Genomic DNA, 14,784 nt, shown 5'->3' on the forward strand with positions numbered 1-14,784 from the left:
GTACAAAGCAACCTGTTTTGCTGGAGGAAATGCAAAATGATGCAGTTGTTTTGGAAAGTTTGACAATTTTTTTTTGTAAAGTTCAACACATACTTCTTAAATTACCCAGCAATTCCAATTCCACTCCTGTGTATTTACCCAAGTGAAATGAAAACCTGTATACAAATGTTTACAACATCATTGTTCATAGTTGTCCCAGACTATAAACAATCCAAATGCTCTCCAACCTGGATCAACTAACTGGTACAATGGAATCAACTAACTGGTCAGTGGAATACTGAGCAATTAAAAGAGTGAGCTACGGATACATGCAACAGCACGATAGATCTCAAATGCATTATATTAAGTGAAATATGTCAGATTCGAAAGGCTTAATACCATATCATTTCATTTATATAAGATTCTAGAGAAGCCAAAACTTTCATGATAGAAAATGCGTCAGTAAGATAAAGACAGAGAGGGAGGCAAACCATAAGAGACTCTTAAATATAGAGAACAAACTGAGGGTTGCTGGAGGGGAGGTGGGTAGGAGATGGTCTAAATGGGTGATGGGTATTAAGGAGGGCACGTGTTGGGATGAGCACTGGGTGTTATATGTAAGTGATGAATTACTGGGTTCTACTCGGAAACCAGTACTACACTGTATGTTAACTAACTTGAATTTAAATAAATAAAGAAAAAAAGAAAATGTATCAGTAGCTGCCAAGAATTGATCATGTTGGGTGGCGTTGACTACAAGGGAGCATAGGAGAGTTTTTTAATGGTTATAGTGATGACCACACAGCTATATGAATTTGTCAAAACTCACAGAACTGCGGTGTATTTTATGCTGCATAAATTGTGCCTTAAATGGGAGAAAAAAAATCACAAAAACCCAAAAAGCCTGAGTATTAGTCTGGAGCATTTTAGTTGTTGAAGTACAAAATACTACTACTGCTACATCAGAAAAACAAAAGAAGGAAAAAAGACCTAAATGCTTTTTCATGTTGTATAGTACACAGAACACATCAGAACAAATAATAAATATTAATTAAGGAAGGAAATGGGGAAAAAAGGGAGAAAGACGGGAATGAAATTTATGGCTTATGTGTAGAGTAGCTCTTTGAGGTGCATGCTTTTCATAAGTCAGTGCCTTCATAATCCCTTGTATCACGTTCCTCTCTCTTTGATTTGTGGTGTTCATTGTCAGAATCACTGTCTTGAACTCATTTTTCTGTTGTAACCCTTCAAAGTTAGGTCAAATGCACATGATCTCCTTAATGTTACTGTTGTCTTACAGGTCCTTATCATCATCCCTAGAATATAGTAAGTGCTCAACGAATATTTATTGAATGAATTTTATAAATGAAAGATTCCTGACTTACAGATTTCTGTCCCTTCAAGTCTGTAAAAATGTTATGTGGTTATATTTTGGTACTTGGTTATTTCTTACATGTAATTTTTAAATAAATGTAAATTGATATATTTCCTGTTACATTATAAGTAGATTCATTTTTCTTAGGACAGTTACTTGACCACTTTATGTCTTGATAATGTCATGGTATGGTGAAGTGTTTTGACTTAAACATTTTAAAAGCATCTTTCTGGCTTTGAAGGGAAAAATAAATTATAATAATGCAAAGACAGAATCAGGCAGAATAGTTGGAAGACTACTGTAAATAATCCAGAAGAGAGATGATTATGTCTTATGCCAAGTTGATGGCAAAAGGGGATATGTGGTGGGGTGTGGCTACAAAATAATAGCTGACTTAAGTCTGCTTACCATGTGCCAGGTGTTATAATGGTAACCCTCAGAGGTAGAGACTATTATTATCTTTATTTTAGAGATGACAAACTAAGGTTGCCGCTACGTTAGGAAGCTAGTATAAAAATACGCTGCAGATAATGCCAGTGAGTGGGTAAATTGCTCAAGATCCCCCAGCCAGTAAGTAATTTGCCTGTGATCATGCAGTGAGTACATGACCTAGTCAGTATTTGAATCTAGACAGTCTGTCTCCAGAGCGAGAACTTTTTAAACCAAGTGGACAGGTGCCATTTCTATGATGTGGGTAGGGTACTAGGTTAGTTTTTATAGGAACATGTAGAAGTTTTAATGAGAAAGAGAATAAGGAAAATTGATGCCCTTGCCAGCCTTCTAGTATGAGTTTTTTTGTTTTTTAAAGATTTGTGTATTTTTGAGAGAGAGCACAACTGGGCAAGGGGCAGAGGTGGGGAGGACAGAAGATCTGAAGCAGGCTCTGCACTGACAGCAGCAAGCCCAATGTGGAACTTGAACTCATGAACCATGAGCTCATGACCTGAGCCAAAGTCAGATGCTCAACAGACTGAGCCACCCAGGTGCCCTGCTAGTATGAGTTTAAAGAGAGACCATGAGAATGGCAGGAACCAAATTATTTTGATGACTAAATAGCAAATTGAGATCTTTGCTATATTTATAAAATGCAAGATTGATAACTTGGTTGGAAAATACATTTATGAAGCATCTTTCTAGGCTCCAGGAGATACATAAATAAAGAAACAGCTCATACCTTTGAGGTTCATCATCAAGAATGATAGGAATGTATACTCAGAACAGACCATTTCAGCAAATTAACTGAGACCCTGAGATTGCTCCATGTTTCTTGACCATTTTGTTGTTGTTGTTGTTTTTCTATAAAATGACAAGTCACTTAATGATTTCATCCAACTGAAAAAAATTCATCTAGTCTCTCTTAGGAACTGTAGACACTGCTGATTTAAAGATGAATAAGAGATCATTCCTGCTCCCAAGGAATTTGCCATCTTGTAGAGGCATACATAGTAAAGCCTCATGTGCCCACCATCCAACTTCAGTAGTTATTGACATAGTAAAGGTAATTCTCAACAAGTATTTTAAGGCTAAAATTGCTATGGTGTTTTTTATTATTTAGGAAGAAACTATTAGCAGAGGAACGGGTTGGGAGGTAATTTCATGGGTTGATGAGATCTTACCAAACTCATGGGCCTTATAGGGAGAGGAGGTTCCAAATGGATAAAGACTTCTGAGGTAGAATTGACAAGAATTTCTCAGCTATAATCCAGTGTAATTTTTTTTTTAGAAATAAAATATAATTTGTCTAAGTTATATTTTTGTACTGGACCTCAGGAAATTGAAAGAATCTGAGGAAACTATTTTTTTTAGAGAAAATCTTTCTTTCTTTTTTTTTTTTTTTTGGTAATTGTTCCAGGAGTAGAATTTAGTGCATCATCAGTTGCCTATGATAGCCAGTGCTCATCCCAAAAAGTGTCCTCCTTAATGCTCCTTACCCATTTAGCCCATCCCCCCACCCAGCACTCCTCCAGCAACCCTCAGTTTATTCTCTGTATTTAAGAGTCTCTTATGGTTTGCCTCCCTCTCTGTTTTTATCTTATTTTTCCTTCCCTTCCCTCATCTTTCTCTGTTTTGTATCTTAAATTCCTCATATGAGTGAAGTCATGTGATATTTGTCTTTCTCTGACTTGTTTTGCTTAGCATAATACCCTCTAGTTCCATCCACATTATTGTAGATAGCAAGATTTCATTCTTTTTGATTGCTGAGTAATACTCCATTGTGTGTATATACCACATCTTATTTATTCATTCATTTGAGCTTTTTCCATACTTTGGCTATTGTTGATAGTGCTGCTATAAATTTTTAATTTTTTGAGGAACCTTCATACTGTTTTCCAGAGTGCCTGCACCAGTTTGCATTCCCACCAGCAGTGCAAAAGGGCTCTCTTTTCTCTGCATCCTTGCCAATAACTTGTTTCCTGAGTTAATTTTAGCCATTCTGACAGGTGTGAGGAGGTATCTCATTGTAGTTTTGATTTGTATTTCCCCGATGATGAGTGATGTTGGGCATCTTTTCATGAGTCTGTTAGCCATATGATAACTAATTTTTGGACCTTTGCAAAATGAGCTGCGTCTTCTACAGTTCAAGTATTTTAATTCTTTTAGCTTCTAATTGAGTTGTCATGACAGTTCATATGAATCATGTAAAATTTGCCTAAATGAGAGAAGTTTATATTTATTACATAAGGATTGATAAAAATCTTTTTTTTTTAATTTTTTTTTTCAACGTTTATTTATTTTTGGGACAGAGAGAGACAGAGCATGAACGGGGGAGGGGCAGAGAGAGAGGGAGACACAGAATCGGAAACAGGCTCCAGGCTCTGAGCCATCAGCCCAGAGCCCGACGCAGGGCTCGAACTCCCGGACCGCGAGATCGTGACCTGGCTGAGGTCGGACGCTTAACTGACTGCGCCACCCAGGCGCCCCGAGGATTGATAAAAATCTTTAATTGCTCTTGGAATATCTTTTTTATTTTATTAAAAATTTTTTTATTGTTTATTCATTTTTAAGAGAGAGAAAGACAGAGTGTGAGTAGGGGAGGGGCAGAGAGAGAGGGAGACACAGAATCCAAAGTAGGCTCCAGGCTCTAAGCTGTCAGCACACAGCCTGTTGCAGGGCTCGAACTCACAAACCATGAGACCATGACCTGAGCCAAAGTTGGAGACCCAACCGGTGAGCCACTCATGCACCCTTAAATATCTTTTTTAAACATTAGTGTTCTTTAAGAAGATTTTCAGTAAGTCTTCGGAGTACTAGTTAGGTGCTTACATGAAGTTATTTTTGTGATTTATTTAGGTAAAGCACCTGTTGTGTAAAACACGACAGCTTTGCTTTGGGGATGTTTTTTTTAAGTGAGGAGACAGCCTGTATTCGTAATAACCTTATAAGTAGTATATAGTTGAAAACTATATTTTGAACTTATGATACAACAGCTAGATCACTGTATTGAAATGCAGTGAAGCTTTTATGGATAAAATCAGAATTCAGTTAAATTTAATGTACCACTAGAGAGATGTAAAGGGAAAATATTTCATAGTAATTCAGAATTATCAGAAAGAAAGATAGTATGGAAAAGAAAGCTAAAAACACGTGTAAGAAGTTCAGTTGTGGAGGTCTGTTATATGAGATTGTAGTTAAGATGTCTTGAAGAAATAACTGCACAAAAATAGTGAGCTGGAATTGAGCGAGAGGGCGTTGGGGAAGAGGGAGAGGAAGAGAGGAGACATTTGTGATGGGAGCATTGGAAAATCCAAACTGGAAAGTGGTAGCAAGATTTGTGTTATGTGTTGAATATATTCAGAATAGTAATGCTGATGACTTGAGTGTTAAATTATTTGGGGAATTTAAGGAATTGGGCAGAATTATTTCTGGATAACTGCTTCTAGTTCTGAAATTGTGTGGAAGCTGCTGAGTTTTGTAAAGACTAGAAAAACATAGTGCTGACCCTGAACACTTAGGTCTGGAGGTCAAATTTTGTAGCAGGAAGATTTCTTCACCAAAAAAACTGAGTGAGTGAGGTAAAAATCAGGTATTGGTTTATTAAATAAAACCATCTTCAAGCTATTCATTTTCTTTTATTAGAATATCAGAAAATTGATACAGTATTTAGTAGGCACTTTGTGTTCTTCATGGCCATACTTCTCAAAGTGGGTAAGTGTTGTCTTAATTAGTGGTCTCAGCCTAACAAAGCATTGACAAACTGCTCGGAAAACAGAGTATAAATTCAGAGGAAACCTGAACTATTAGAATCACTAAGCGTGAACAATCATAGCTTTCTTCCTTTTCACATTAACATAACGTTCCTTTTTTTCAACTGAAGAAAAGTCCTGGCAAAAACAAACAAAACAAAACCAAAAACCAAAAACCAAAGCAAAATATGTGCTCTTGATCTTCAGAATAAGCTTTAATCTGTCTTTTTTTTTCTTGAAGCTTTTTAAAATGTAGCTTGTTTAAGCAAAACCTAGGTTTACAGATTTAAATCTTCTCACTGTTGGGGAAAGGAGAAATCCCTATCTTGCAGTTTCAGTTCTAGCTAATACTTTTCCTGAGAGAACTTTTAAAACGGGTGAGGCTGCCGCCCTCACGTTCTCATATCTTCTAGCCACCTACTTCCACCGCCCTTCTGTCAAAATTGCCCTAATTCCGACAGTGACCACTCAATGTCATTCAATGGCTTGTCTTTTCATCTCTTGATTTCTTTGTGGTTTTTGTTAGAAATGAAACCTTGCCTTTAAAATTCTCTCTGGACAGTTTTAAAAATAGAAGAAGTTCTTATATGCCCAGATAGTTTCAAGAAAAATGCCTCTTTCAAAGGTAACTAGGTGAACACATGGCAGCTCTGTGATCTTATTAAAATTGGTGAGAACGTTTGCTTTTAAAAAAGCATTTTTTTCTTAGCATGAGTAGTTGATCATATTAATTTAATTCTATAATTCTCTCATTTGTCTAAAATGTATTGAATGCCTTCTTATGTGCCAGGCACTATTCCAGGTATTGGGGTACAAAAATAGAGAAGACAGAGATTCTTGCGGAATCTCTTGTGGAGTTTATTTTTATGTATTAAAAACTACCTGATTACTGTATGTTTAGTATATATCTGCTTTATCTGTGACTTTTTGAATAATTAGATACCTCTTGTATGTAGTGCCATGGTTCAGCACAAGCAATAACTAGTTGCCTATTTCTAAGTCTATTGATAGCTGTGGTTAATGTTTTATTAATGTCCACATGTAGTTAGTAATCAGGTAGTTTTATCAGAAATACCAAAAGCAATGATTATTTCTATAAATTGCTATTTCATATGGGTTCTCCCTGGTCATAGATGTGTACTAGTAGCATTTGGCTTAATGTCCCTTAGTGCCCCTTAAGTACTAGGGTGCTGTATGCAATCTAATTGCTGTATCATTACCAGGATAATCAGTAAATTATTAATCATGCAGTGTTATGAGGGACCTAGTTCATTTCAAATGTCAGTCTATAAAGATAAAGGGAGCCTAGCCTACGTTTTTAAGAGAGGAGAAAAGATTATTTTCCCATAATGTCTGGTCAGACAGAAGGCTGAGGGTCAGCTAGAAGTTGAATGTTGATTGGGTTGAATCATATTATGGTTAAGAGTTCATTAAGGATATGTGTATGCATGTGTATATATGCATGTTTAGGAAAAGATATGAAATCTTACATAAATCATTACACAAAATAATCTGAACCAACATAGTATTTAATCAACCTGTTTGTCAGCAGTACTGAAAACATATCATAGTAGGACAAGCGAATATTAGGAGGCTGTTGCAATTCTAGAATGAATAGAATTGGTGACAGTGGACACAGGGAGAAGTGCATGGAATTTGGACTTACTGATGGATTACTAATGGATTATATGGCGGGTGCAATGTAAACAGTAATTCCTACTTTCTTATTTGGATAGGTTGTGGTGATAGTCACTGAGATGGGATACCCTGGAAAACAAGTTTTAGGAAGAAAATATGGGCTCAGATTTGGACATGGTGATTTTGAGGAACCTTTGAGCCTCTGGAGCTCAGAACACATGGGCATGGGTGCAAACACTCAGAGATGAGAGAGTGATGAAAAGTATACCACTGAGAAAAGTGTGGAGAGCCCTTGGAACAGTTGGGAAGTTGATAGAGGAGAGGGAACAGCAGTGGGGTCTTTGGGGGGTAAGAGAGAGGGCTTTGTCATTGAGGCCAAAGGAAGCAAAGTGGTCCACAGTGAAAGGATTGAAGAATGTCCCTGGAACTTAGTGGCATGGAGAGAGGTCGTGTATTACTTCCGTGAAAACTGAGGAAAGATACAGAAGCCATGTTGAGCTCAGTTGAGGAATGAGTGGGAGAGGAGGAAACATAGGTAATGAGTATACAACAACTCTTTTGAGAAATTTGTTGTTGCAAAGTAGGAGACTATATGGTAGCCAGAGGGTTATGTGGCATTGAAGAAAGGTTTCTTTTACATGGGAGGTATAGAGTTTATTTATTTTTTCTTATTAAATTATTAATTTATAGACACAGAGCACATGAACAGACGGGGAGCAGAGAGAGAGAGAGAATCCCATCAGGCTCCACACGCAGCATAGGGTCTGATGTGGGGCTCTATCTTGTGACCATGAGATCATGACCTGACCTAAAATCAAGAGTCAGATGCTTAACTGACTGAGCTACCTAGGTGCCCTGTATTGGAGTTTTAATAGCTGTAGGTACACAGTAATGACTTATTGATCTCTATAGAACATGTAACATATGATATATTTAATTACTTTGAATTCTCCTTATATATTATGGGACTTAAAATTCAGATATTTGCGTTTAATTTCAGAGGAAGTGAGCTTAGACCATTGTACACTGTTGTTTTTAGTTAACTCAGTTTTTTTACCCAAAGAGTACAGAAACTTGCTACCCTCAAACTACCAATGTTTTTCCAGTTCAAAAATATAATCAGGGGTGCCTAAGTGGCTCAGTTGGTTGAGCATCTGCCTCTTGATTTTGGCTCAGGTCATGATCCCAGGGTAGCGCTCCATGCTGAGAGTGGAACCTGCTTAAGATTCTCTCTCTCCTGCCCCTCTCCTCTGCTCCTCCGTGCATGCTCACTTGCTCTCTCTCGCTCTCTCCCTCTCTCTAAAATTAAAAAAAATATATATACTTAGAACCAAATAAATTGTGAGGAAGATCATTTTATGACTTATCCTGGCTCTTTTTTTTTTAATTTCTTTTTTAACATTTATTTATTATTGAGAGACAGACACAGAGCGTGAGCAGGGAGGAGCAGAGAGAGAGGGAGACACAGAATCCGAAGGAGGCTCTAGGCTCCAAGCTGTCAGCACAGAGTCCGACGTGGGGCTCGAACTCACAAACTGTAAGATCATGACTTGAGCTGAAGTCTGATGCGTAGCCGACTGAGCCACCCAGGTGCCCCTATCCTGGCTCTTTTGTGGCATAATATTCTTTTGCTGATCTTAAACTTGGTTGGATAGTGAAGAAGAGGCAGCTGGAAGGAAGTTACAGGTGTCAGTTTACTCAGGTGTAAGTCTTCTCAAGAATAATACGCTCAAGACATTGTGTGGAGCATATTTAGCTTTGTTGCTTTTCAAAGTTAACCAAACTTATATTTTAATTTAAGTCCATGAGAGAAATTTAAAGAATTGAAATGACTTTTTTTGGTGTATGATTATAAAAGAATTCATGATCAGTGTGAATATTTCAAATAGCGTAGGAAAATAAACAGAAGTAATTTTTCTCTTAATTATGTTGCACACATATTTTGGAGTATATTCTTCTATATTCTTTTCCTATGAAGGTTGAAATCAGATTTCTAAGGAGTATGTGTTAGAGAAAGAGAGGGAGCAAGGGAGGCAGGGAGGGAGAGAGAGAATAAATATGTATTTAAAATAATACTGTATAAAATTTTGAGAGATGGAGAGAGAGAATGTGTATTTAAAATTATACCACATATAATGTTTTGAAACTTGATTTTTTCACTCTGATCTCTAATGTGCAGTAAATAGCATGTTAAATCATATAAGCTCTACCTCCTTTAATTTTGTTTTGCTTCAAGCCAGTCAGAATTGGAAGCTTAGGTTCTCTAACTGAACAATATAAAAGTTTGCTTTGAAGAAGCTGAAACAAAGCAGAATAGATGTAAATTTGATGGTTTATTAAAAATATTAATGGGATGAGTTTACTTGAGCTTTTGAGTCATGGCAGCTACTACAGTTTTTTCTAAAATGGCCAGATTATGACCATATGGGGAAAAAATGGGACATATTTCAGAGGAAGGGCCTCCAAAACTGAGGTCTGGGCTGGAGGTGGAAGAGTGTGTATAAGCTAGAGAAGCTGGTGACGTAGATGATGGGCCAATTTTAGAAAATGGAGATATTGATACTATGACTTTTAAGGCTTAAACCTTGAAACTAGAGCCTGAATGTTAGACCAAACCAGTGTATGTCATCAGGGTTTGGAATCCAGATGGTTACACCAGGGTCCACTCTAAGAGATCAAAACTGAGCAACAAATACAAGTAAAGATAAAATCTGAGCAAAGAGGCATAAAACATAGCTCCAGGTTCAAGCTAGGCACCAGGAGAAAGTTAAGGAATGGAATTTATATTCATAAGACTGGGAAGTGCAATTCAGTTTCTTGTTCATTTGGGCGGATCATTATAGTAACACACTTTGTCATCATTGACTTCGTGATGAAAAATATTTGCCTTTGTTTCATTTCTAAACACCCTTGGAAATGGGTGTGACTGATGAGTCTATGCTGCTCCCCCCAGCAAGGTGGAGCTGTGTAGGTTGTGTGGGTTTTGTAGGAAAGGACCAGGTTTTTCATGTAGGGAGTACTTTGGGTCAGGATGTAGGGGTATCCACAAGACATGATAGGCCTGCGATCCACTTTTGGCATCCCATTTCCCCATCCTCTGTCCTACCCACGCTGTTAGCCAACTTGCCCTACATTCATGTCAGGAGATTCACATGGTTCTTTTTACGCCTTGAAATGTGTCCCAGAAATATATAAGTAACACATTCATTATTTTGAATAAGTTCATAGGATGATTTTAAAAAGTAAATGAAAGGAAGTAAAAACTTTTCTTGATGGTAGAATAACATGGTTCACCAATAAAGAAGGCGGATCGGGAAAAAATGTCTAAGACATCACTGAGCTGGCATTACTGTTATGATTTAATGCCCTCCCCAATTTTTCTCTTGACCCAGGCTTCCATTTTTATATAAATTCATTAGTATACTTTCTGTAACAATAGCAGTTCAGCAGTAAACACAGTATGAATGGTTTGTTCTCTTTTCTTAGGCACAATAACCTTGGTGCCCGACCAAAGGGGCTGTCCACTCTGGTGAAGAGCGGTGTCCCTGAAGCATTGAGGGCAGAGGTATGGCAGTTACTATCAGGCTGCCATGACAACCAGACAATGCTGGATAGATACCGACTTCTTATCACAAAGGTAGGAAGCTTTTTTCATATTCTTCTCACTGGACAGCATATTAAATAAATATTGTTTTCATAGGTGCAATAAGTCATAAATGTTTTGAACTTCTTTAAAAACTATCAGTGTTGTGCAGCAAATAGTTCTGCCTTTTGTTCTGAGCATTTGTTGGATAGTGGATAGTGGATAGTAGCTTTCACTTTTTTGTTGAAATGGAATATATTTCAAGTGTTTTCAATTAACCTTTCTTATTATATGAGATTTATGTAGTTATATTTGTACACAGTATGCTTGTACTCAAGTATAATTTTGAAATCAAATTAACTTAAAATGAAATTAAAAGGCCTCCTGTGCTTATGTAATCTTATACTTAAATGATGTAGATAGTTGCCCAGATCCCTGTTCTGTCAGGAGTCCCTGGTTCCAATGTAAATTCCTGTGCTTATGTCCAAAAAACTGATGGTAGAGCATGTACAAAGATAAGCTTCAGTCCTAGAATCTCCTCATAGGTCTCACCTCCTAATTTCTTACTCTACTCTAAATCATAGATTTAAAAATCTCTATTCATAAATGAGATTTTTTTGCTAACCAAGTCTTCGTTCCTCAGGATTTATCAACTTTTCAGATTCTTTAGCCCCTCTAATTCCTTCTTCCCTTACGTCCGTTTGGGCCTCCCTCCCTTTCACAGATATTTTCTGAGTGCCAGTATATTCAGTCACTGCTAAATTCAGATTATAAAAAAAAAACCTTTATCATTGTTTATAATTAGTGTGTTCTGCAGTGGAATGTGCGAGATGATCCATTGATGTGTGTGTGTTGGGGGGGATGTCTAAAGTTCTGTTTGTATTTTTTTAAGTTGCAACACAAAGGATATTCAGCTATACTAATATTTTCTGTGCCATAGTACTGAGACTTGACTAAGTCCAGTGGCCATTTGTCCCATGTGAGTCAGGAGTGACCTGATGGAAGAAGGGGCTTGTGCACCTTGGGAAGGAATAACAGTGGTGCTCACACTCATACATGCACTTTCATGATATTAGAGTTCTCTTGCAATTTGCGTGTGCTCAAATATGTGGAGTTAAAGATTGTCTAGTTTTAACTTAGCCCCCACAGGGTATATGTGTGGTTTAAAGAGATTGCTATCACAGAATGTTACATATCAAGATACTAAACAAAACAAAACAAAACAAAAACCCCACTAATGTGTCCCTTCAAGTAAGAATTAATATGATAATGGATGACAAAGCAACTACCTCTGTAAATAAGTTCATGTTATAGAGAAGGACTTTTGAAACATTTGGCGATTTAAACATCACTGTGTGATTTTGTCGCACTGAAAGCTGTGTGCGTTATTATAAAACTCTTAACATCTTCTTCCTGGATTCAGAAATTCCAAATGTGTTTAAGACTTGTACAAACAGTTGCAGAAAATTTGGGACTGACTGTTAATACAAAAATATAACACCTTCTGATTTACTGATAAGAAAATTCATTTGAGAAAATGAGTGATTTCCTAACCAAATTTCAACAATATGATTGTTGGGTGGGACTGAAAAAAAATGGTGCCCTCTGTTTGGGTCTCTGGATCTCTAGAAGTCTTTCTCAGATACGATAACGATTAAAACTGTGACTCAAGAAAACTGATTTTGAAGCAGGTTTTCAAATTATTGTTTCATAAACTGCTAAACAAGTATGTTAACAAATAATTCCTATTATATGATTCTGTTACATGAAATGTGCAGAATAGGCGAATGCAGAGAGGCAGGAAGTAGACTAATGATTGCTATGGGATGGGGGTTAGAAAAATTGGGAGTGCTAACAGGTATGAGGTTGCTTTTGGGGGTGATAGAAATGTTCTGGAATTTGATAGTGGTGATGGTTGTACAACATTGTGAATTGTATACTTTAAAAAGGTGAATTTTATGTTATGTGAAGTATATCTCAGTAGAAAAATTACACAAAATAAAACATTTAAAAAATGACCCATGTTTAATATTGAATAATATTTTTGTGAAGCATAACTTTTTCATTTTCTTTACCTTATTTTATATCCTATCTACATTTCTATGTAGAGCTATATTAGCACAAGTGCTACCGTGTGCATAATAAAAATGAGCAAAATAAGTATACATGTATTGGAAGTTTATGCCCAGAAAAGTTTTTATTAATGGAGGTGTCTGAGGAAAAATACCCAGAGACCATATCTCTGGGTGTCAGATCACTTTTTTATCTAAAAAACAAACTATATACTTTTAATAGCTGCTTATAGAGTAGCTGCTACTGCCATATCCCTTTCTCTACCAAGAAGCTTTTAAAATTCATGTCTTTTAGGATTTCAGACTTTGGGAGCAAAATAAATAATAAGTCTCCCGTGATATTATTTATGAACTCCCAACAATGCAGTGTCTGTCATATATATGATAAAAAGCTTTACCATATATGAAGCACCATGGTAATTTCGAATATGCAATTTGCAGGAAGAAGTTTAAGATCAAGAGGCAGAATGACAAAAAAAAAATGTTTTCATTGAATAAAGTATTTTCAGACTCTTTTTTACTCTGGAACCTGGCAGTGATTTACTTTCTGCTTCTGGCAGTAGCAGACAGATACCCAGGCTTTGCCGGTTGTGGGACTTGGCACCTGCCTCTAGGTGTTCCATTCTGAATCACCTGCCTTCGTTCTATAGTTCCTGTTTCCTGCAGTTTCTTAACTTGAGAAGCAACAGCAGCCCCCTGATTCTCTGGACCGTAGTGGTGCTGGCCAACCTAAAAGTTAGCAGTAGTGTCCCCAGTGTTCTGGCCTTCCACCTTTTCCAGTACTTAAGTACCTAAGTTCTTACATTAAATCTCTCTTTCCCTGGCTAAACTCGGATATACTTGGCATATGCTTGTCACCTTGTTGTCATGCCCCTAAGGGTATGGCAAAATGTTATACTTACAATTGCAGGATTTTTTTTTTTTTAAAGCAAAATGATGCAAACCAGAACCAGCTGAGGGACGAGATACATAGGGCAGAATCTGGTACTGAGAGGGTTCCAAATATGAAGCTTGCATTGTCGTCAGGGACACATTATCCTTCCCACATCACTGCGTGCTAGTACGTACTTGGAAGATCACTAACCCAGGAAGCTTACCAAGCTTTGGACTCCAGAGTTTTTATGGGGTTTTGTTACATTGGCATGATTGATTTAATCATCACCCACCTAGCTGAACTCGATCTTTAGCTCTGTCTTCTCCCCTTCCCTGAAGTTGGGCTGATATCACCTGACTCAACGCCTCTAACCACGTGTTTGGTTTTTCTGGCTTGGTTAGCCCCCAGTGCTGAGTCCTCTTTTTAACCTGAACCATCTAGGGGCCTACCATAAGTTGCCTCCTTAGCATAAACTATCAGATTGTTGGAGGGGCCCACCATGAATTAAAAAAAGACACTCCTATCATTTGGGAAATTCTAGGGGTTTAGAGGTTATCTTCCATGAGCCTGTACTGAGGCTGGACCTCTCGTTGGCTAATCTGATCAAGTCTATTGCCCTTTTAAAGAGCTTTCCCTTAAACCTAAATAGCAGTTTTCACTTAATCTTTTTGGCCAAAGTACTGTTACATGGCTACAATCTCCCTAGAAAGCTGGGAATTTTTTTTTTTTTTAAGGTGGTCGCAATGCTTTTCTCTCCTCCACCTCCCAAAATATGGGCTTAATAAGGAAGAAAAGAAAATAGATATTGGATAGACACTTAACCTTTCTCTGCTGTAGATAGCTGTTAATAGAGGCAATAGTTGAGGTATGCTGTGGAATAATTTATTATAAAAATTAAGCTTAGTAATTTATTTTAGGATGGCAAATGTTTAAAAATACCACTAGAGATTGACTAACTGTATAATTTAAGATAATATAATACATATTTCCACATTCAGTTTATACATTTATGACTACATAAAATTTTATTTTATTTTATTTTTAATTTTTAAAATTTACATCCAAATTAGTTAGCATAT

The 14,784-nt window shown here is 37.0% G+C and overlaps 1 protein-coding gene across 5 annotated transcripts in view; it reads left to right on the top strand.

Moving 5' to 3' along the window:
• Positions 1 to 14,784, top strand: part of RABGAP1L (RAB GTPase activating protein 1 like) — a 765,564-nt gene that overhangs the window by 223,550 nt on the left and 527,230 nt on the right. For all 5 annotated transcript variants that reach the window (XM_047840293.1, XM_047840290.1, XM_047840291.1 and 2 more), the window contains one exon: positions 10,663 to 10,813. In XM_047840293.1, the coding sequence (XP_047696249.1) occupies positions 10,663 to 10,813 (151 nt within the window). The remainder of the gene's footprint in view (positions 1 to 10,662; positions 10,814 to 14,784) is intronic.

The sequence above is a fragment of the Prionailurus viverrinus genome, chromosome F1 (genome assembly GCF_022837055.1).
Source record: "Prionailurus viverrinus isolate Anna chromosome F1, UM_Priviv_1.0, whole genome shotgun sequence".
In the NCBI taxonomy this organism is placed as follows: domain Eukaryota; kingdom Metazoa; phylum Chordata; class Mammalia; order Carnivora; family Felidae; genus Prionailurus; species Prionailurus viverrinus.